The sequence below is a fragment of the Neofelis nebulosa genome, chromosome 13, assembly GCF_028018385.1.
Source record: "Neofelis nebulosa isolate mNeoNeb1 chromosome 13, mNeoNeb1.pri, whole genome shotgun sequence".
In the NCBI taxonomy this organism is placed as follows: Eukaryota; Metazoa; Chordata; class Mammalia; order Carnivora; family Felidae; genus Neofelis; species Neofelis nebulosa.
In genome coordinates, this window is record NC_080794.1 from 26558821 (window position 1) to 26582865 (window position 24045).

The window sequence follows — 24045 nt, forward strand, 5'->3', positions numbered from 1 at the left end:
AAGTCGGACACGTAACCGACCGAGCCACCCAGGCGCCCCCCACGTGTGTTTTTCAAGGAAACAGCTTCAAGGGTAGAGTCAAGTATTATTATGGATTAATCTAATAACTCAGCATTTCCACCTATACTGGCATATTGATATTTTCAGCAGAAAGCAGTGATTGGAATGAATAAGCATTTCCTGAGTGCCAACATCAGTAATAAACTAATACTTCATACCTCTGACTATATGCTAGACACTATTACAAGTACTTACATTAACTTCATTTTATTAGTCACTTACTACAGTATGTATTAATTGCATGAATCCTTACATTAGTTTAGTCCTTATAATATTTACATGAAGTAGTGTAGTGAATTGTGTCTCTCCAAAATTCACATCCACTTGGAACCCCAGAAGATGGCAACGGACACAGGACATGGATATAGGATCTTTGCACAAATAATTAGTTAAGATGAGGTCAGACTGGATTTGAATGGGCCCTAAATCAATGACTGATGGTTTTAGAAGAAGAGAAAATATATAAATATCAAATCACTATATTGTACACCTCAAACTAATATAATGGTATATGTCAACTATATCTCAAAAAAAAAAAAAGACAAGACACACAGATACATAAGAGAGAACATGTAAAGATGCAGGAAGAGGCTGGAGTTAAGCTGACACAAGATAAAGAGTGCCAGGTGGGGCACCTGGGTGGCTCAGTTTGTTAAGTGTTTGACTTCAGCTCAGGTCATGATCTAATGGTTTGTGAGTTCGAGCCCCACATCAGCTCTGTGCTGTGCCCCCACCTCCCACTCTCATACTCTCTCAAATATAAATACACATTAACAACAACAACAACAAAATGCCAGGAACCACCAGAAACTGGAAGACACAAGGAAGAATTATCCACTCAAGCCTTTGGAGGAAGTGTGGCCTTGTGGACACCTTGATTTTGGACTTCCGGCCTCCAGAACTGTGAGTAAGTTTCTATTGCCATAAGCCACTGAGTTTGTGGTGGTTTGTTATGGCAGCCCTAAGCAACTGATACAAATAAGAACAATTACTAGCTCCATTTTATAGATGAAGAAACTGAGCTATAGAAAGGATGAATGACTTTCCCAGGGACACACAGCTTATGAGTGGCAGAAATACAAACCCAGACAGTCTAACTCCAGAGTCTAGGCTGTTAATCACTAGCTTGAGAAAGGGCTTAATGAATGTTTGCTCCATAGTTTATGCTTGCGAACTCTTGGTTCATTCATTCATCTTCCATCCATCCATCAGTCCATCCAACCATTAAATTAACTATGTAAGTACTTTCAGGTATATCCTCTCTAGACCACAATTCCTTTAATGAGTTTAGTTGAAGCCTCAAGATCAGGCTGACAGTGGACTGGCAGAAGAAATGTAGATTGGAGGCTCAGTGAGTATGTAATAGAGCTGTGCTCCATTGCTTCTAAACCTCAGGGAGCAATGTCTGAGAACTGTTAATACCTGATCTACCAATTCTTGAATCTTTTTCTTTTATCTCATCTTCCCAACTATCTGGGAACTGTATGAAGGGTAAGAGCATCCTTCCTGTAAGCTTCAGGGTCCTTTTCTCTACTGGTGTCCTGCCCTCTGCTTACCTACATACTCAGGTGTTTCTTAAACAACTTAAAAACAAAGCAGAAAACTTTCCCCCACATTTCTACCTAGCACTCCCTGCAAATGATGATCTCCTCTATTTCTCTACTGCTGTTAGCCTGCACCCTAGCTACTCCACTTATTAGAGGTAAGTTTTATCAAGTAACTTTGGCAAGCTTCTTACGTGCGCCTCCAGTTTCTCAGCTGTCAAATGGGCATAAAATAATCTAGTATCAGAATGAAATTAGCTTGTTTATATCAGGTGCTTAGTGTGAGTGCATAGCAAGCACTCAATAAATGATTATAACTTTATTTTGGTGAGTGTGATGCTAAGTGAAATAAGCCATACAGAGAAAGACAGATGCCATATGTTTTCACTCTTATGTGGATCCTGAGAAACTTAACAGAAACCCATGGGGGAGGGGAAGGAAAAAAAAAAAAGAGGTTAGAGTGGGAGAGAGCCAAAGCATAAGAGACTCTTAAAAACTGAGAACAAACTGAGGGTTGATGGGGGGTGGGAGGGAGGGCAGGGTAGGTGATGGGCATTGAAGAGGGCATCTTTTGGGATGAGCACTGGGTGTTGTATGGAAACCAATTTGACAACAAATTTCATATATTAAAAAAAAATCACCCTATTAGCATCGAACATGTTCAAGGCTTGGTCTGGGTTAGTCTCACTGCTTCTATATCCTTAACACTAATTCATATTTGAGTTCTTGGCAATATGGCTTATCTGGTTCATCAGTCAAGCCTCTCTGCACAAAATCACTGATGACCTTCCAATCACAGAATCCCATTGCTTAAACGTTAGCTCTGCCTTTTCTTAATGTAAAACCATTTGACATTACTGACCCCCTTCTCTTTCTTGAAAGTCTTCCCCTTAGTTTCCCTCATGTCTTTGTTCACTCTTTTTTGTTCCTTACTGTCCCAACCCATCACTAAAAAATGGGTGTTTCCTATTTTCAGAACTCATATTTCTTTCCCCCCTGTGCTCGTTCCCAAAGTGACCTCATCACTACCATGGTTTCCACCATTCTCTTGAAGCCTAACATTCTGCATGTACATTGCACCCATTGGATCCCAAAACATTTCCACTTCCATGTCCCCCAATTCCCTGACCTTCACTGCAACAACAAACATTATAATGTATAATCAATGTATAAAGCATCTGCTACAGCAACTAGGTACTAATGTCAGAGATGTGAATCATAAATTCCTTTCATTTTCTCATTTGTATTTAAAGGTCCCAAGATTTCCAAGCCGCTCAGGCATACAACTTTGGTGTGACTCTTTTTTTTTTTTAATTGAGGTATGATTGACATATAACAATCATATTTACTTTCAGGTACACAATGTACTGACTTGGTATTTGTATATATTGTAAAATGATCATCACAATAGGTCTAGTTAACATTTGTCACCATAAATAGCTACAGATCGTGTGTGTATGTGTGTGTGATGCGAAGTGTGAATCTTTGATTACTTACTTATTTCTTCTTTAGTCTCTCCCTCAAACTCTCTTCTAGAAAATGATGTGTATGTTTCTTATCAAACATTCTGCCTCCAGGGACTTTTACAGTGTTTATCCTCCTTTTACAAAGCACTTATCATAATGTACATCATACATACAAAAGAATGCCTGAAGCATATATGAACAGCTTAAAGAAAAATAATGGAAGAAACAGCCGCATGCCCAGTAAACTCAAAAATGAAAGTTACAAGCACTCCATAGACTTCCAATGAGCCCTTCTTTGACTGGCTCTCCAAAGGCATCCTCTGTTCTAGTTAATCATTCTCAACATCTATGTAAACCTCCCCAACCTAAATGTTATGTAGTGGACTGTCTTTGCACTCTCTGTAAATGGAATCATACATTATGGATCTTTCTGTGACATGCTTCCTTTGTCTAATGTTGTCTTAGAGTCATTCACGCTGACATGTATAACTGCAGCCGATTTATCACTGTGGCTGCAGAAGATTCCATTATGTGATTGTAACACAATCTATTTATCCACTGTGGAGTTGATGAACGTTTGAGTTGTTTCCAGTTTGGGTCCACTATGAACAGGGCTGCCATGAACATTCTGGCTCTAATCCTGGTGCAAACAGGCAAGGATTTTTAAGGTACATACCTACTATCATAAACGCTGTGTCACTTGGTATGTGCTAACTCAACTGTACCAGTGAATGGAAAATTGTTTTTCAAAGTGATTGTACCAATTTACACTTTCTGTGGTTTGTGATTATTGATCATGATTTCATATTCCTTAGAAATTAATCTTTGGGAATTCTTTCGGGCCTGGGTTAAGGATGCCATACTCCAAAAACGAATTTAACATTGCTTCTTCCAGTTGCTTAGAGGCACTATCAACCCAAGATTATTTTTAAAATAAATGTTTGCCTTGAGAGGTTTTTTTGGATTTGTTTTAAAGACTACGCAAATAAATTTAGATTTCAAGCTGGTATGGATATGAGGGATTCCTTGTGGTTACAAATTCTCAGGGAAGATTTTTTTTTTCCCTTCCAGCTGGTGACAAATTGAGACAGGCAAGTTTTTGCTACTCTTTTTATGTGGTGGATTTATTTCCTGTCCACCCCTGTATTGGGAGCCAACCCCTTTGGAGCCCAGTTTATTAGGGGATCTCTTATTAGACTGCCCACTTGGGCATGTTCTAGGCTTTGTCTCCTGGGCCCTGTGTCTATGTAGACAAGTAAAACTGGTTCTTGCTTTCATGTCATTTTTACCTCTATAGATCCCTTACTTTTGTGCCAGTTTACAAGTGTACTTCAAAGGACTTATTTTTATCATTATCCTAACATTTTAGCTTTCCTTACAGCTGGGAATATGCTTAACCTTTTCTTTTTTTTTTTTTTTTTTCCTATTCACCCTGTTCTAATTGCCCAGTTCAGGCCCTAGCCATGTGATGCCCAGATCATTCTGAAAACCTCTAAGAGGTTGTAGCCAGTACACTATCCCTAGCTGAATATTCCAGGAGCACCGAACACTGTTCAGGAGCTCACTGAGGAGCCACTGAGGGTTCTGAGAAAATCATGACAAAAACAGTAAGTGCAATTTAGTGAATGCCTACTATAGGTCAGACTCCACTAAGCATTTTACATATGTAATTTTTACAAATGCATTGTTAGTGTTTATTTCTTAAAAATTCAATCAAGATAGGAACCTGCATTGCAGATGTGAAAAAATGAGTTTCATGAAAGTAAGTGGCTTGCCCAAGGTCACACAGCTAATAAGTAAGCAGCAAGGATTGAAAGCCATAAGTATTTGATAAAAACCCAGGCTCCTTCCTCAATACCAGTGGTTCCGTGGGGCCCTAGCAGACAAACTAAGATCAAGAGTGAGGCGGAGTAAGCTGATTTCCTTATGCCTATTTGCAGTTTCACCCCAAGTAGATACGCTAGTATCTGCTTTTTATGTTGATGTTTGATGGCAAGCTTCATTTGTAAAAATGTTTCTGCTTTTAAATCACAGTATTCAATTGCTATTGCATAGCCTCCAAGGCCCTTTAAATCCTGACGCAAACAAACACTTCCAACCCAAACCAAAAACACAAATACTGATCTTGACAGCAATCTAGACAGCTTTTCATTTCTCCCACTTATTATTTCTAGACAGGCCCCATAATATCCTGTCACTGTGATGTCATCCAGGACATCTCTCTGCTGACTACTAGACCTCACTCCCTCTCCCCTGTCAATAGGTCTAGTAACTAAATCCTAGGACCAGTTCAACTGTCACTTCATCTGTGCAATTTTCTCCCCAAATACCAGATATGACACCCCTCCCCTGCCCTTGGGACTCCTACAGCATGTGCTCTGTTTTGCTCAGGATCCAGTGAGTCTATCAAGATGGACAGTAATGTCTTTTTGGGCAGGTGCTTGTCTTATTCAGGACAGAGTTCTACCTAACAGAATCCCAGTACACGCTGAACCAAGAAAATGCTGATCCCTTGCATGGTCCAATGCTCTAATCATTCCTCAAGAAGTGAAATCCTACAGAAACTTAATTAGGAACCAAAAAAGTCTGCTCTTCCTTGCTGTTTCTCCATTTCACCAAAGAAAGGTAAGAGTCCAGGGACAGACTTAGGGGTTCTTCCACACTTGAAGAGAAGATAAAAGGGGTGATGCTCAGCGAGTCTGAGATTACTCTGGTTTCCCAATTCACCTTAGGCAAAGCACCTTATTTTTGTGATGCTTGCTGGGATCACCTGTGGAGCAATGTATCTGCTTCAGTAATAACTGTCAGAAAGTGTATGCAGGTGAGGCCTGCAGTCTATTGTGTTTTATGAATCAGGAGGTCTTTAAGTGTTCTGATACCTAATAACATGGTATTGTAACTAACAGTGATTGGACACTTCTAATATGTGGGGCATTTTCTGTAGATCACCCCAAATTCATTCTCATAGGTCTGTGAAGTCTGTGTTACTATCATGTCTATTTACAGATGAAAAAGGTTAGATAATTTACCCAAGGGCAGTTTTCTAGAAACTTGCAGAAGCAAGATTTGAATTCACGTCTACCTGGTTTTAGAACTCTGCCCTTATTCCCAATTCTAATGCTTCCTTGGCTAAATGTTCCGGAATAATATAAAAGAACTCATGTTCCTTGAGTAAAGAAGGAGAAAAAGAGCAGCAACATTTATTTAGAGTCATCGGAGTGACAGGTACTCTGCTAGAACTTTCCAGATATTGCTGGAATGTGGTCATTGTTCTCTTCACCAATAAAGGGGTTCTTTTCACCCCTTTTGTCCAACACAGAATGACTCCCAAATAGATACCCCTACTCCTACTGGTAGTCAGTTGTGGTTTTCTTCTAACATGTTTAGACCAGTGGTCCTGGTTGTTGTAATTACATAATTTAATTAGGTATTATTTAAACTTCAAAACAATGCAGAGAAAGGATACTTTTATGAAAACTAAGTTAAATACTTTGGAAAGACATAGTAGAAAGAAGTTCCTAAAAATATTCCTGCTAAATCAGATAGGAATGAGAGGATTGAAGGGGCTAAAATAAAAATCAGAAAAATCCAGCAAGATTCTATACTCAGATTACTTCACAGATTACTTTAATCTCTAGCTTTCCGTTAAAGAGATGAAAAGTGGGACTCCTAGAAAGAGCATTTATGGTATGGAAGGCCAACGAGAATTATAGTTGGGGATCCATACTCTGAGAAAAGTCTTCATCTTTAAATCCATGTTGGGCAAATGGATGCACATGTATGTGATTTAAGGTAACACTCAAATATTTACCAAATATATGTACCTTTTAGTGTTCTTGGCTACGAATCATTTTTTTAAATTAACCAAATAATTACTGATATAAATTTTGCTATATAAAAGGCCATCTGTTAACCTTGTTTTCTGCTTCTCAAGAAGTTAATTTCAAGAAGATTGTAAGACACCTCTAACAAAACTTCTTCTAATAAAAACATGCAGAAGAATGATCTGGATGGCCAGATCTAACAGACCTGTTGCCTGGTCATACCTCAGAAAATATGGCCCAGGAAGAGCAGCAATTTTTTAGTTTTCTCACATTGGATGCACCAATTCAAATGTGAATGCCAACCAGCATATCTATGCAGACATATCAGAAAATAAATAAATCTGTTTAGTTAAATCTACATTCTCAACCTCACTATGGTGTTGTGTAGATCATGAATTCACAAGTCTGGGTCTTCAAGAAATAAATATTATATCTCTTCTAACTAGTAAAACAAATCTTCAAAGTGAGTATTACATTATTTATTCCATCAAGAGGATTAAGGATGCATATTCAATACAGGGTTCAATATCTGGCAGTTAAGCAGTGATATCTACTTGGCCTCAACCTTGAGGATACAGTTATTGCTTTCAATGATGTTATAATCTAGCTGTGAAGGCTGGAGACAGCAGGTGGAATGAGAATTTAAGGTAGAAGATCCTAAAGAAGATGATGAAGTCTATAGATGCTATTGAGAAGAGCCATTTCTGCACACTGAATATGGCTGGAAAACAACTAAGAAGAGAGGCAGGAATTCTAGAGGGGACCAAGTCAGTGGAGAAAAGAAGGAAGGAAAAATGGGCAGAGATATGGAAATGGGGAGGTTTCAGGAATGGCAAATAGACAATCTATTGAAAAGGGGAGGCCCCTAGAGAGATTGGTAAAGGAGAAATTCACAGAAGGTTTGGAATGGCATTTGAATTTGATTTAACTTCATCGCAAAGCTATCAGAACACAGTGCAGGGTTTTGATGAGTGAGAAGAAAGTTTTAAATCTATGTTTTAGCCTACTTAGTTGACAGCACCTTCATGTAGAAGAAAATGGAGACAAAAAGAGCTATAGGTCACTGGTTGTTAATGTATTATGCCTCAAGGATCTCCAGAGGAAGACTTACACAAACAAGCAAACAAATGAGACACTCAGACCCTACCCCCAGACATTCAATTGGTCTGAGATGAGACATTTTAATAAACACAGCTCAAATGATTTTAATGTGCAACCAGACGTGAGCACCACGGAATTAGGTGAGAGTAAAAATACAGCTCTATGTGACAGAGAAAGACAATTACCATATGATTTCACTTACATGTAACATCTAAAGAACAAATGAACAAAGAAACAAACAAAAACCAGACTCTTAAATAAGGAGAACAAACTGGTGGTTGCCAGAGGGGAGGGGTGGGGGGAGATGGCTGAAATAGAGAAAGAGGAAAAAGAGGTGCAAACTTCCACTTGTGGAATAAATAAGTCATGGAGGTGAAAAGCAAAGTAGGAAATATGGTCAATGATATTGTAATCCCACTGTATGACGACAGATGGTGACTACATTTATCTTGGTGAGCAAAGCATAAGGTATAGAATTGTTGAATCACTATGGTGTACACTTAAAGCTAATGAAACATTGTATGTTAATTACATTGCCATAAAAAATAAACAAATATGGCTGTATGTGATATGGATACTTTGGGGGGATAGCAGAGAGGATGGAAAAGAAAAGAACAATGTGAGAGGCATTCTGAAGGTCTGCTGACAGATTTTTATTTTCACATAAGAGAATGTTAAGATTTTTAAATTTTGGCTTTCATAATTGCCTTTCACCCTTCTCTTTTACTCTTCTATATCCCCCATTTAAAGCAAACTTTTGTACCCAGAAGTGAAAGATGGAAGGCTTTCCTTGGTAGTATCAAGCAGTAATTTTTGGTGAACAAAGTAATACAGATTTGTAAATTATTCTCAGTCAGGAAGGGGATTTGCACAGTTTGGGGGCTGCTTATCAAAATCCCAACGTCCTCTGTGCTATTGCTCCTTAATTTGTGATTTAATGTCAGTTTTAGTTTTGAAATATAAATGGAACTGCTTTGTAGAACTCCTCAAAATCTAAGACTGGTATATTTATGTGGGATAAAACAATGTTCAACAGAAAAAAAAAATAGCTTGAGAGTCACATTCTTCCAAATTTAAGGCTTTGAGATTGGACATGGAGCCACAGGGCTACTCAAGCATGTGAGGGGGGAGGCAGTAACAAAGGAGGGATTTTTTTTAACCCACTAGACTAGAGTGGAATTATAGCTTATACCCAGAGACATGGCTATTCAGATAGTGCCCTCTCAAAGTTTCCAGATATTTTAGAGTATGATATTGTGTGCTGATATTTTATAGATATCTTGCACAGTGATCTAATTTCTGACCAATTTCAAAAGAATGTGACCAATTGCGCAACCTACAACAACTGTGACATTCATGGGATAATCTGTCTCCTGTCAACAAACAACCGCAAATCTTTAGGAGACTGGTTCCCCTCCCCTACCCAGGGGTATTAGGTCTTTATCTTAGCAGATAAGTCCTTTTTAGGTGTGTGTTTTTGGGGGGTGAGGTGCAGAGATCTCAAAAGGGAATTTTGTGTGTGTGTCTTTTGTATGGCAAGTGCTTGAAAAAAAACTAGAACCCTTCTAGTTAGGGAAGATCTTGAATTATTAAGATTTCATTCTTTTTGATTTAATTGCTACCTAGTTACTGGAAATAAACCAGTGGGTTTCCACCTATAAATGAGCAATGGGAGGAGTGAGAGAGGGGGTGAGGGCTTAACCAATAAGGGAAATGCTTCCAAAGACTATCTATGTTTGTAATCATCTCTATCAAAACCACCCAAAGGACAGGGGTTGCCTCCACAGATTCCTTCCCATTGTTACAAGGCTGCCTTTGTTTGTAAGGACTTTGCTTGGAACTAACCTTAGTTCATCCCTGAAAATGAGGTCACTGTCCCCTAACACATGTTAGGCATGGTTACCATCTTTCCACTGGGGCCTCTGCCAGCAAGGCCCCTGCTGTTGCACATTTCAGATCTGCCAGGGCTTCTGAGCACAGCGGCCCCTCTAAAACTGAAAGGCAAAACAACATTTCCATCTTTATCTTTAAGCAGAGGGAACTGGGAACGAGTTAAAAAAATAAATACAGTGCTGGAAAGCTTTTGTTTTTATAAAGACAGTGTTTTTAAGGATTTACTTTGCCAGGCTGATAAAACCCACTCTCATCAAGTCTGTCTACTATGATCTGGTTTACATCAAAAGGAAGACCCAGAATCCAGGCCCCTTGCAGTGTCTTTTCTCACCCAGAATTCAGAGACCTAAAATTCTCCTGGAGACTGATTAGAAATAAAAATAAATACAGAGAAGAAACATGTTTCCCATAGGAAAAAAAAAAAAGCAGCACATCGGGTATTGGTGGTGGGTGGGTGTTTCTAATACTTCTCAATGTGAAGTCGATTCTGTTCAGCTGTAAAACAGGATTTATTTGAGTTTGTCTGAAATTTTCTGGGAACATAAATAAAGATTTCAAAGAGTGAGTTTCGCCTACGTCTCAAGGGATGTAAGGCCATTTGTATCAGGAGAGGAGAGTTTTGTATGTCCTAATATGTGGTCAATATAGTAATCTAATGTGCTGATTTGTAGTAGCCTGGGACAGAATTTCAAACCACTTTGACCGAAAACTTTCATTTAAAACACTTTCTTTACACTATAGATGTTGCAGAGTACCTTAGTGGGCTGTGGACACAGATTATGTCCCAACACTCTTGTATATAGATGCAGAATGGTATGTATGATGTCAGGAATGCATAGAATGGTTCAATTAAATGACAAGTGGGTTCCTCCCTGATACTGTACAATGTGAAAGTACTCTCACAGCGAATTAATAAGTGGTGTTTTCCCAAATGAACACAAATGGAAAAATGTTAATGAAAGCTCCATTTTAGCCAAAGTACCTAACACAAGATGTAGAAAGGGGTGTGTGGCTCTTGAGCCAAAATATGTTTGACATTTAAAATGAAAACAACATGATCTCTTCATTTCATTCCATTCAAGGACATTTCAGTACAGGGTGAGTTTGTCTTCACTTGCAGATGAGTAAAGTTATGCAGCAGGGACACATTAACCTTAAAATTCATAAAACATTTAGCTTTTGTTATTCTGAAATATAAAGATCCAAATAAATAAATAAACCTGGAAGACAGCCAGAGATGGAGAAATCATTTCTGAAATGTATCTTTTTGGATTCATTAGCAGGCTTGTTTGATATCTCTGCTGTGTTTGGACATATTTCTGGTTATCTCTTGGGATGAAGAAGCACAAGAGAAATGGTAATTCGTTGCTTTAGAAAAATAAAAAAAACAAGTCTATCAACAGCTCTCTCAGTGCTCAACAATTCAGAACATATAACAGCCCTGGAGAATTTCCTTTTTTTCTCCCCACCTTAATCCACAAGGATGGAATATTAACATGAGGAAGGTTTAGCTCCTTTGGAAATTGTAATCATTTTTATTTCAGAGAATTATTTTCCCCAATGAGTTAAAACAAGAATCTAATTGAAGGTTGCATAAAGTAGTTAGCAGTTAATGTTGGTTTGTAACGTGTAAATTTGGTGGATGCCAGGCTCTCCAAAACATATGACTGAAAGCCTTTTCCATTCATTAGGCAAAAGGTAAATGCTGAACAAAAAAATATAGAGCCATTGGGGTCTTAAACTTTCTCATTATCAGTCACCCCTTCTCTTCTCTTGCTATGCTTCATCTAGTTCATCTGTCTCAATTATTTCCCACATGAACATGTCTTTTGAGAAATTCTCTTTTACTCTCCCATGAGCAAGGCTGCCTATAAAATACTTGAGGCATAATTCGTACTCCATTGTTCACTAGAGGAAGTGGTTGTCTTAAGCGATCAGGCTCTCCCACCCCTGGAAAGATCAGTTGACATGCACCCCCATCATGTTTTTTTTTTTTTTATAATTGGTAGAACAGGAGAGTAATTTATGGAAGTGCCCTTGATTCACTTCAACAATATGTACTAAATAATCTGAAGAGACATAGCCCTGAACTAGTAAACTGGAAAGTAAAGATTCAGTATAGTAATGATTAAATCTTGGCTTAATATAGAGCTTTGCTTTGTATTACAAAAAATGTACATTTCTTTTTTTAAAAACACATTTTGTTTTTGAGGTAGATTACTGCCTCATCTCTACTGTACAAATAGGAAACTGAAGCAAAGAGAAGTATGATTTGCTTAACTAGTTATGAAATTGCTGAAAATAGAAATCAGGATTCCTGGATTTTATGTTCTCCCTACCTCATGGTACAAGACCAAGAAGGAAGCGGTCGATGATTTTATGGTTTGAACTAGTATAAGTTCTTGGCTGAAGATTTTCCTGCCACACTCCAATAAAGAGTAGGATCTCCAATGTCTACTTGTTCCCCTTTCATTTCCCCAAACTACCATTCATCTTGTAACTCCCTACATACACAGTTATCTCATGCATCCTGTGCAGCATGGTGATGCATCTAAACATTGTGACCCATGCTGCATGACAAGGGCTAGAAACAGACAGCTTTGTCTCTTTAGAGATCAAATGAAGTTGTTCTGAGTCCCAGTCGGGTAGTATTATGCAGCTGAAATCTGGGGGTCTGTGTGTACCTTTTTTTTTTTTATAAAACATGCAGTAAGGGGTGCCTGGGTAGCTCAGCCAGTTAAGTGTCTAACTATGGATTTCGACTCAGGTTTGTGAGTTTGAACCCCTCATCAGGTTCAGCACTGACAGTGCGGACCCTGCTTGGGATTCTCTCCTTCTCTCTCTGCCTCTCTGCCACTTTCTCTCTCTTTCTCTCTCAATAAACAAACAAACAAACAAACAAACAAATAAACTTAAAAAAAAATTAAAACAAGCAGCAAGTTGTTGCACAACTTGGCTAAACCACAAAGAACTGCAGAGTCCCTTAGAAATGCATCTTGTAATACGAAGGTATTGCTACTAACCACTTAGGAAATACATAGCAGTTACTTCTGGCATTACACATGGTAGATTATATAAGACACATCAACTGTTTGGGATTTTTCCATTTATTTGGTATGTTATGAATCAGAACAGGGCTTCATGCCTAAGGATCCTTATTATGTAGGAGGTATTGGCATGAGTCCTAAAATATTTAATCCAGCGAACTATTCACATCTTAAATATAGCAACCGAAAACAGTGATAAGCTAAAATTGGTCTAGGTATCAGGAGAAAAGAGAAAGTGTTTACTTGAATAGATGAACATTTTCCCAACAGTTTTTTTTTTCTTTTTCTTTCTGAGGTTAGAAAATAAATATCTTGGTGTTTAGTGTGGATAGACTTAATATTGTGAATGTACATAGTTTCTTCTACTGCATAAATATACCTTATATGGTGGGGATCAGCCAGGAAATCACAATACACTGGACTTAACTTCCTGGTCAGATAATTAGAGGTCTGGGGATAAAAGCCCAGAGGAATTGAAGGGTGAGGTCCATGGCACCAGAGGGAGAAGAGGCATTAGCTAGAGAGATGAAGGGATCTTGAATTAACCATCCTAAAATGTTGTGTGCCAGATGGTGCAGCTGGAATGAAACTATTTGCTTTTTGGGGGGGGGGATTGTGGGGAACACAGTTTTATACTGACTCAATAACATCAATATACCAAAATGCTATTGTTCTTTCCATTTTAATTTTTCATTGTTACTCGACCCTATCATCAACAAAGGGATTTTAGAGCCCCTCGGTGAAAATATAGCTAAATAAGTTATTTGAATGAATAAAAAACCCCCATATTTTAAAATAAGCTTAGGTCACTAGTGAAGTCAGAAATAGATGGGTAGGTCTACAGATAGAATGATTTGGGAATATTAAATAATATCCAGGTGACATTTACATTTCCTGAACAAGATGTGTAATTGGAAGATGCAACGTATTTACATTGAATGCAATAAAATGGAAGAGAGAGAGAAAGAGCAAGTAATGCCCAGATGTGCAAGAGGTCTTTTAAAAAATACTATGAAGAGCACTTGGGTGGCTCAATGGGTTAAGTGTCCAACTCTTGATTTCAGTTCAGGTCATAATCTCACAGTTTCATGCCCTGCGTGGGGGCTCTGTGCGAACAGCCTGCTTAGGATTCTCTTCCTCCTCTCTCTCTGCCCCTCCCCTGCTCACATGCGCAATGAGCTCTCTCTCAAAATAAAGAAATTTTTAAAACTTCAAAAAATACAATGAAAACACATGGTAAATGTAAAGAAGGATGTTATCTTTTATTACTCAAAGTTCAACATATAAGAGTAGACTTTATCCCAAAGTTAAGGTAACCATTAGAATGTGCAGTAGTTACAACATGGTGGGTGACTTTGAAATGTTCAGCTATATTATAATCAAACAGCTAAGACATACTGCAAGGATCATGGGAATAAACACTCATATCTAAGAAGCTGTCTTTCATGCATGAAGATGAAGGTGCTGACTCAGGGGTAGAATGCTGTATGTATTTTTTAAGTTTTTGGAGCTAGATCTAATCTAACACTTTCTATGAGCAAATCAATATACTTTGATGATTTCCGAGTTCAGACTCTGGAGCCAAAATGTCTGCATTCGAAACATGTCTCCACAATTTACAAACTATGTGTCCTTGGACAAGAGGCTTAAATACACTGTAGCTTGGTTTACTCATCTGCAAAATGAGAATAGTAGTAAAATTTAACATGTACAGCCTTTGATAAGACTAAGGGAAATAATATATGCAAAGCAGTTAGAAATGGCCTGGTGCACAGTTGGTCTTTAATTAATACTATTTGTTATTATCACCTTAAAATGTCTTATTTTTTTTAGCTTCCTTGCCTATCATGATTACCATGAGAGTCAAGGGCACATAACTGATCACACAGGGACTGAATATATGAATTTGACCTTATTTGACCAGTGCTTTCAGCAACTAAGCTAAGGATACAATCCAGGGCAAAGAAGGTTCACACTGCATTCTGTCTAGAGTAGTGGTTCACAAACTTGTTTGTCTCAGGGTCCCTTTACACTCTTATATATTATTGAGGATCCCCAAAGACCTTTTGAATTGCTATTTATCATATTAGAACATAAAACTGATAATTAAATATATAATTTATTTTAAAATAATAACACACATTACATAACAAAATATTTATCTTATGGAAAATAATGTTTTCCAAAACAAACCAAAAATGTGAGAAGGATGGTGTTGTTTTAGTTTTGCAAATCTCTTTAATGCCTGACAACAGAGGATATTTAGATTCTCATATCTACTGCGGCATTCAGTCTTTGGCCATGTGTTGTTTTGGTTCAAGTATGTGAAAGGAATCCAGCCTCAGATAGATAATGTAGTTAGAAAAGGAAGGACCTCATAGGTTCTGGAAGGGTCTCAGGAATACCCAGGGGTTCTTGGACCACACTTTGAGAGTGGCTGGTCTACAGCAAAGCTATCAACTGAAGCCTACTACCTCCTAACAGAATAACTGGCCAACAGGCTTGAGCAGGAAGACAGAGTGTGAATAAGTGCAGTGCTGCTATTTTTGCAAAGTATGGACCAGGATTACTCTAATTGTACCTCTTTACTGATTTTATTGCCAATAAAATTACGGATTCTCCCATCTGTCAAATACATACTTATTTCCCATTCACTACCTTACTTCGGCCCTCTTCATATGTAGGCTCTTTCCAAGTGCCCATGTCCACATAGTCCAAATACTCTGACGCTATTACACTTCTCCAGAGGATAACCGTCCCCAGAACATCAACTTAGTGTCCTTGGAAAGGACACATGAAAAATTAAGAACCTATCTCATTGCAAGTGGTGCCACCATCTCAAAAAGATAACATGAAAATTCTTTATAGATAATCTGTCATTAGTGTGTAAACACAATTATAGATATGAATCCTGTATTCTGGGAAAATTCTAGACTGGAAACAATAGTCTAATTTTGGTCACTAAAATGCAAAGTTAGCTAGTACATTTTCCTGTTTCAAATAATTTAAACATTTAGAAATAGTGTGTCTTATAAGACCAATGGTGACTAGAAGGCCAAACATTATTTTAAATCTAGTTTACTAAACAGTGTTGGCTTCTTTTCAGCTATATAATATCTGTTTATTTTCAATTTCATTCAAATACTCTGTTGATGAGATGCTTAAAATACTCTTGAGCAATTACTTTTGATGAGCGGGTACACTCTTCAGAGATAAGGATTTGTTTAAAAATATTTAACAGATATTTATTGAGTGCCCAATATGTGCCCAATTCTGAGGATCAAAAGATGAGTAAGACACAGTCTGTGTTTGAAAAGCTACAGGACTCAAAGTATAGAATTTACCTTATTGTTACAAGTGTTTTCAAAATACAGCAGAATAGTCATTGAATTATGGAAATATATAAGTCAATAACATATCAGAATGATGCTGAATTGGAACATAATATAATCAAGAATTCAAGACTAAAAGCTGACGCATACCCAGATTTTACAAAGCAATTTTTAACGTTATCAACTTCTACTTTTTAAATTAATTGCATAGCTTCCTTGTCACTTGACCAAAGAAAAATGCACTCACTTTCCAACATTATTATCTGGAAGAGTATCTATCTTAAATGTCAGTTTAGATCTGTATTTCATGTGGGAGTAAAAAAGGTCTCCTAAAATAAAAGAATTAAAGTCTTTATTGATTTATATGCTTCATAAATGATTAATTAGTAACTGTAGGTATTTGCCTGACATGCTCTGAAATTCATGTTGTGTAGTCTAATAATATATTTATCAGTAGTCCAATTAGAAGACATGATTTCATTCTTAATACTAGCGTTTGCCATATATTTGGGGGATTGTAGTAAAACACATCAATATTTGCATTAAAATAAAGAATTGGCAAATATATTTTTACTTTGTGACTAAAAATGCCTTAGTGTTATAAAGAAGAGTGACTGTTAAAAAGACAGGACACTTAGATTTTAAATTCTCTTCTGTCTTATAAATGTTGCTTAGGATTGATCATCACCTATATTTATAACTGAGAAGAGGTAGTATCTTCACATTGTCACATAAAAAAAGCACATGTAGTTGGTAAGTAAATACCATAGTTACTATATAACTGAAAGTTTCCATTTTAAAACAAGAAACAGTACAGATAGTGTCAGCAGCAAAAAGGTATTGTGACTCCTTTCTTGAGTTTGACTAGATGAATTTTCCCACTTGCCCCATGCTTCCTAAAGTGAAAATCATCAACAATAAAATTATGGATTCAATACGTATTTATTAACGCATTCTTAAAAATCAGACATACAAAATAGAACCCATCTGAGCTGAAGATAGAAAATGAAATACCAATAACTTCTATTTGGTATGACAGAGCAACTTTAAAGGATTTAAAAATAATTCACAGCTATTGAAAGATCTTATTTGCCTCTGAAATGCACATTAAAATTGTATTAAATTTGGGCTTTGCTCAAAGTCTAGCTTTTTGGGGGGCTTGATTATTATTTAAGAGTTAATTTTTTAATCAATCATTTATGGCAAAACTAGTTATTTCATAAAGACTTGATTAGCAACCCTTGAGAATTTCTAAAATTGACAGAGGTACACACACTCTACCTTTCTAGAAGGTTTGTGCTGCAAATGTTTCCCAATTACAAGTTGTAAAATCACAGAAAGTTTCTCCCAAAACACAGACTAAGCAATCCTGTAGAAAATCTCTAAACAATACTACAGAAACCACAACCCAAATAGAAGTAGCAGGAGGTACTAATGATCATTTGTGAAAATGTAATTATCTACTATACCCTCTCTGCAAGGATTTTGTCCATAGTTCAGCTCATGCAGACAAACTGTTCAGTCTTCCATTCAAGTCAGAGGCGAAACCAGGAGATGAATAATTCTTATTCATTGTCCAACTAAACCCAGGACAGCAATAGTATATGCTACTCTCTATTGTGTCGGGACTTCTGTGTGATCTGTGTCGGGTCAGTAGCCTTCCAGAGTCACTGCTTAGGGCAGGATAATTTCAAATTCAGTCTGTCATTTTATTACACATTTTTTAAACAGCATGCCCACCAAAACAGAAAATGCTGCACATATGGGCCGAGATCAAATGCTCTCACCATTTAGTTGATATATTCTGACACGAGGCAGAAACAAGATGGTCTGCTTTTATCTGAGCTTTCCTTTTGGATCTCAGATCTTTTTCTTTTTTAATAACTCATCAATTCTTAGAGGCCAAAACTTCTCAAGTACATGCTTTAAGATTTGTTATATTTGCACTTAGCTTGAAACTTCTTAGCAATTAGTATTTTGCAAAGCCAAGTCTCACTAGGTCATCAGCAAATGTCATTCTGATTTTATGTAAAGTTTTCAGTTCCATAATTAATAGAACAGAATTCACATTTGAAATTCAACCTTCAATATAGCTCAAAATTTTTGATGGATGAATTATTTTTAGAGTGACATAATATGATTTTTAGGACTCATCTGTCAGTATGCTTATATTACTAGTAAATCACCACTAATGTCTGGAATTCACAACAATGTTTATATCTTTATAATGAATCTCAAGTTTAATTTGAAAAAGCCTTTCTCTGAGGCACACAAAATGTTTGCAAGTCTCACGGAGATTAAAATTTCATACATGTCTACTGCAGAATACAGCAATATTCAGTAAAGTGCATAAAAAGAATATTCTTCGCTAAGAGCTGAACCTATTTCTAAGAATACAAAGATTAAAACTGAATCCATTTAAAAAAAAGTTCAAAATTGTGAGAGTTATCTGAATTGCTTTCTGTAACACTATGAAATGACAGTTCTTTTCTCAAAACCATTAGCATGTCTGCCTGCCTGATGTGAGAACTAGCACCAATGTCCTCATTTTTATGATGTCTTCTTCTGGGCATTCTAAGTATTGCATACAAAATGTTCATCTGGTGCTCAGGATTTAATATGTTGTATTAATAGCAAAGTACATATATGAACATATGTGTGTTCTCATAAGTAGATAAATTGGTGCTAAATGAAAAGACACGGGTAGAGAGATTACATGAAACCTTAAACTGTGCCATAATCAAAATCGTATTTTATGAATCCCTCAGAATCAAACATTAAAATTTTACACACATCAAGCAAATATCCATCCAGTATCCCTTAAGGGGACAATGGCTTACTATGCTAATTCTTTAACATTATTAAATGAGATGATATACTTATATTATGTGCAATTCTAGTGAAACAAAAACAAAATTACATTTTCCAACTTCCAAATACATCCCATCCCCCATCTGCCACTTATATGAGTTCTAAAAACAAACTTTAACTCTACAATGTTTTCCTTCCCAACAGTAAGATTCCATACTTCCCCTTGTAAATTAATAAGCCAGACAAAGCTGAGTTTTAAAGCTCTCACAGTTCTCTTGAGAAAAGTGTGAACATTTAAACCTTACATTCTTGGGTCCACTATGCCCTTCCAGGACCCCAAACTCCTCAAATTCTTTTTGCATTTCATTAAGCATCTTCTTCAGACATGCCTGAGCCCAGCACACTCCAAATTACATCAGAGACAAAACGTACCTAGAGTCCGGATCCGAGCAAAACAGAAAGAAAGGACAGCCCATTGTCCTACACATACTGAACTCAGGCGATCCATGATGCACATAGGCTAGCCTCCTTCCTATCTGGCAACACACATTTTGTAAAAGACGCAACTATTCAGGCCCAAGCAGCATTTCTATAAGGAAAACACATTTCATTCGGAAACTGTAAAGGCTTACTTGTTCTGGGAAGCTCTCTCCCTCCTCCACTGCCATTCTCTGTGGCCAAGTATGAAACTTGATAACTCAATTAGTTAACACTTTGGACTGAGCATTGAGTCTAAAAATATCTGCCTTGGGAAATGTAAAGGTTTTCCCTATCTCCTGGTAAAAAGGTAGGAGCTGCTCAAAATTTTCTTAGCTAGTGAACTAGGGAGTGAGCAGGGCAGACAAGAGCATGGAAGGTGACTTGGCCCTTACAAACGATAGAGTAGCTCCCAGAATTACCCACTGACTTACCATATTTGTGGCCTCCAGACAAGCTTTGTGTATTTAGTCATGATATGTGGAATACCGAAAATAGCAAGGCAATCAGCTGGGAGTGTACCCTAGCTGCTGGGAATCACTCATGAAACTGGCTTTTGTCATTCTGCTTATCAGCACTTTCCTCTGTATGCGGGCTACTCTGACATTCCTCCTAAAGACAATACCGCCATTTTCCCCTGTCTCTGGAATCCAGTCAAGACTGCCTTTTATGATTTTAACTCCTTTTGCTGCAATAGTTTTACTACTGAATATATGTATGCATGCACGCGCGCGCACACACACACACACACACACACACACACACACAGTGAAAGCATACTGTACTGCCAAGGAGAGTTATCTTGAGATAACTGAATTTCCTTTTATCCAAGGTCAAATGCATTCCATCTTTTTAAAAATGTGGCATCATATAAAATGCTCATGTATTTGACCAGAAAAACAAAGCAGAACAAAACCTCATTGAAGACTTCTGGTCATTTTTTTTCCAATTTAGGTATTTTTAATTTTACTAATTGAATTCAGTTTTTCAGATTTGGGGTCGGCAATACTTACGCAACTTTTCACTAGTCTTACATTATACTTGAGCTCGAGTCAAAGGCCCCAAAAACCCTTCACCATAAGATGATCATCATCATTTATGTTTTATTTGGAACAGTTCTAATCAATAGTTTCCTCAAACCTGTAAGGGCTGAGGAAAGTGTCTGTAGGAGACTAAACTCAACTTTGGGAAGGCCAGTGTACAAGCCTACTCATTCAACACATATTTACAGAGAGCCTACTACATAATTCTCGGTACTGGGCTGAGGTGGGTAGAAAGACAATGAATAAATTACAGAAAATCTCTGCCTTAAGTGAAGCTTATATACCAGCAGAGGTGGGGTAGACTATACAGGTCATAAATATAATAAATGAATTATTGGGTATGATAAACAGGATAGGTGCTGTGGAGAAGAGTGTAGGAGAAGGGGGATCATAATTATGTGTTTAGGGAGTAAGTAGGTAAACTTAATGATGGCAAAATAATAAAAATGTATATGGGGTAGGATTTTATATTAGTATTATGTTGAACCACATGAAATTGCCATCTTTATAGGTCAAATCCATATGTATTCCAGGACTTTCGTATGGTTCAATCTAATAATATAATCATAGCCATCATCATCATTATTATTATTATTATTATTATTATTATTAATAATTATTAAATACTCTGCATGCAAGGTACTATGTTAATTTCTTACATATGTTCTTTTAGTCCTCAGAGCTAGGCTATGAAGAAATCTTTCTACATTCGTGAGAGAGAAACTAGAGTTCAGAAATGTTAAATAACTTGCCAAGGTCAACAGCAACTAAATAGTCAAGCTGTGAATCTAATGCTACACTATTCTAAAGGAAAGGTCACACTGGTGGTAGATAACAAACACACGTTTTCTTGGCCCTCACAGTGTTTTTAAAAATATTTTTAGTTGCCAACATTTAAAGATTGAGTAATTTCATATCAAAATCTAGAGTTCTTGTTTTTAAAAAAAATCAAGGATCTGGCAACTCTGGGACTGTTTCCCTTAGGCCAGTTTCCTGGTGTTGACTGACGGCTTTCCACCTCAGCCCTGAGTATTCCCAACTGTCTTACTTCGCTTGGTCTGCTTCACTCCTTGGGTGCTGAGCTACCCAGAGGCATTTGAATTTGGGCCTCTGCCCTAGAGCCTGCTCTGCTGACCACAGTGCTAGTGATTCCCAAGGGAGTGTGACACCCAAGGGGGGCACATGGCACCCAAGAGAGGAGTAACAGTCGGGGAAGGACCAGGCATGGCTCTGAAATGTCCAGAAGAGTTCGTTCACTACTGACTGTACATCTCTTTATTCCCTCTCTCCTGCATTCATTCATTTATACAGTCACCACATACAGGCTGGGCACCTAACATGTGGGAGAAAGGTCCCATCTGCTGATGCTGTGGAGATGGTGAGGCTGGCATAAGAAATCTTCACCATCCCCAGGCCAAGCATTGCCCAGGTGGGGCAAAGTCCATCAAACCCAAGCCCAGCTCTTTCCTCTCGAGCTGCAGACATCTTTCTGATAACATTTATTGTGTTTCTTGTCCTGTTCCAGGCTATTATATCTGCGTTAACCCCACCCTATCTATCAGAATGCTGGCGGCCTAGGAGTCCAGACCTGTGAATCTGTCCCCTGGAGCCTACAGGCTGTTCCAGGTGTCTGCAATGTAAATCAGAGAGCGAGGTGTCTGGGTCCAGGCAGGACATCCAAGCCCCCAGTCTACCCAGACCTGTCCAGAAGGAACTCACATTGGTGTTTAATCATGCTTAGTGGCAAGGCACTATTCCTCACGTCTCATTTAGACCTCTCCCACCGGTTTCTTCATCTTCTGTCTTCAGTGAGAAGACAGAACAGTTGGCTATTGCCTTCCAAACATTCCAGACTGTTACTGAGTTATCCCTTCCCCTCTGCTCTTCTCTTCTCTAGGATAAATAATCCCAACGGATCAACCTTTCTGTGGAACTCTTCAGAGAAAAACGCTCAATAATTATACTAAGTAAGAAGAGTAATAATTCCCACAATTGTGTCTTGCAACCCAACCCTGGCCAGTACATTTTGTTTCCCAAACTAACGCCGCTCATCTCACAGATACTGCAGCTGTGAAAGGAGAAGCACGGATAGAAGCTAACATCCCTAAATGGTGCATGCGGGCTGACGTGGGAGGCTGGTATAGCCTGAACTGGTGGTCTGGAGGGTCTGCTGAAAATAGTAAATGTTTCATAATGGGGTATGTTATGTTACCATCTTTTACCACATCTTATGAGAACAACTGTGCCCTACCTCAAGGAAATCCAATATTTAAAAATATATTTTGACATAAAAGATAAACAGTAGAATAAATTGCATAATCTCAGAGATCATTTAATCAAACCCCATCATTTCAAAGATGAAGAAATGGAAACCCAAGAGTAGTTCTGTGATGGCACACTGTGAAAGATACTGCTGTGCCTAGAATTCATGATGGGATTCCTATAACAAGCTTAAAGATTTAAGGTATTTACACAGGGATTTAATTTTCAAAATGAGAGTTAACTTGTGATTTTCATGGTGCATGAATACTGCTCTACAAAGGCAATGCTCATGAAGAATGATGGCATGAGCATTGCTTCTGGTATTCAGCATTTGGGGGCTCAGACAAAGGGACAGAAACTTGTACCAGGCTGTAGAAAGAACAGTTACCAGCTCAAAGCAGAGTCTGGTAATACTTTTCTGGATGGATCTTTAAAATACAGAATAGTCTAGAAGTTATGGTCTTTCCCACCAACCCAAGTTCCTGACTAGGAACCAACGGTTCAGTGTCAACCCACCCTGAATCATGAGGCATCCAGCTGGAACTGGTTCTCAAAATTCTGTGAGCAGAGGATGAAGTCTTGGTGGGCAGTGTGGATGGCTACACATCCCTTCCAACAGGCCGCTCACCTGGGTGAGATTCTCCACACAGCTCTCCAACTCTTCCGCAGGCTGTGAATACTCATGTGTTGCTTGCCTCTTTGTGTCCCCCAACCTCTCTCCAAGGGCTCCAAACAGAATGTGCCCAACAGATATTTCAGGAAGGTGGGAAGAGGCAGAGAGGAACCACGGAGAGGTTGGTAGCATCTGCATATTCAATGGAATTCAGAGATAGTCTCCAGTGTCAGGACCTTTTCAAGCAAGGGGAAGAATTTTTTGTGGCTCTGCTAGAAGTTCCTGAAACCCTGGGTGCTTCACAGGTCCTTTCAAGATTCAGCAAATGTCTGCAGAGTTGCCTTCTCCCACGACTCCATCCTGAAAGTGGGCCGCCACATACCAACTTCATTGTGAAGATTGGTTTGTCTTGAGATGTCACTAACATCCCAGGATAGATAAGAAAAGGGTTCTTCAAACTACATCATGAACACCCAGACTGACCTGCTACCTGTTTTTGTATGGCCACTGAGCTCACACTGGGTTTTACATTTCGGGTGAAATAAATTAAAAGGATAATAATATTCCATGAC

General features: G+C 38.0%; 1 protein-coding gene across 29 annotated transcripts in view; it reads right to left on the bottom strand.

The window, feature by feature from the left end:
* The window catches only part of ANK3 (ankyrin 3), a 342851-nt gene that overhangs the window by 239732 nt on the left and 79074 nt on the right, over nucleotides 1-24045 (bottom strand). The window contains exon 1 of one of the 29 annotated variants that reach the window (XM_058696395.1): nucleotides 19990-20116. The exons of 25 other annotated variants lie outside the window; for them this stretch is intronic. In XM_058696395.1, coding sequence (XP_058552378.1) covers nucleotides 19990-19992 — 3 coding nt within the window. In that variant the 5' untranslated portion in view covers nucleotides 19993-20116. Of the gene's footprint in view, nucleotides 1-17736; nucleotides 17859-19383; nucleotides 19488-19710; nucleotides 19956-19989; nucleotides 20117-24045 lie in introns of those variants that run through there. 3 more of the 29 variants (XM_058696393.1, XM_058696390.1, XM_058696394.1) reach the window with 3 other exon arrangements.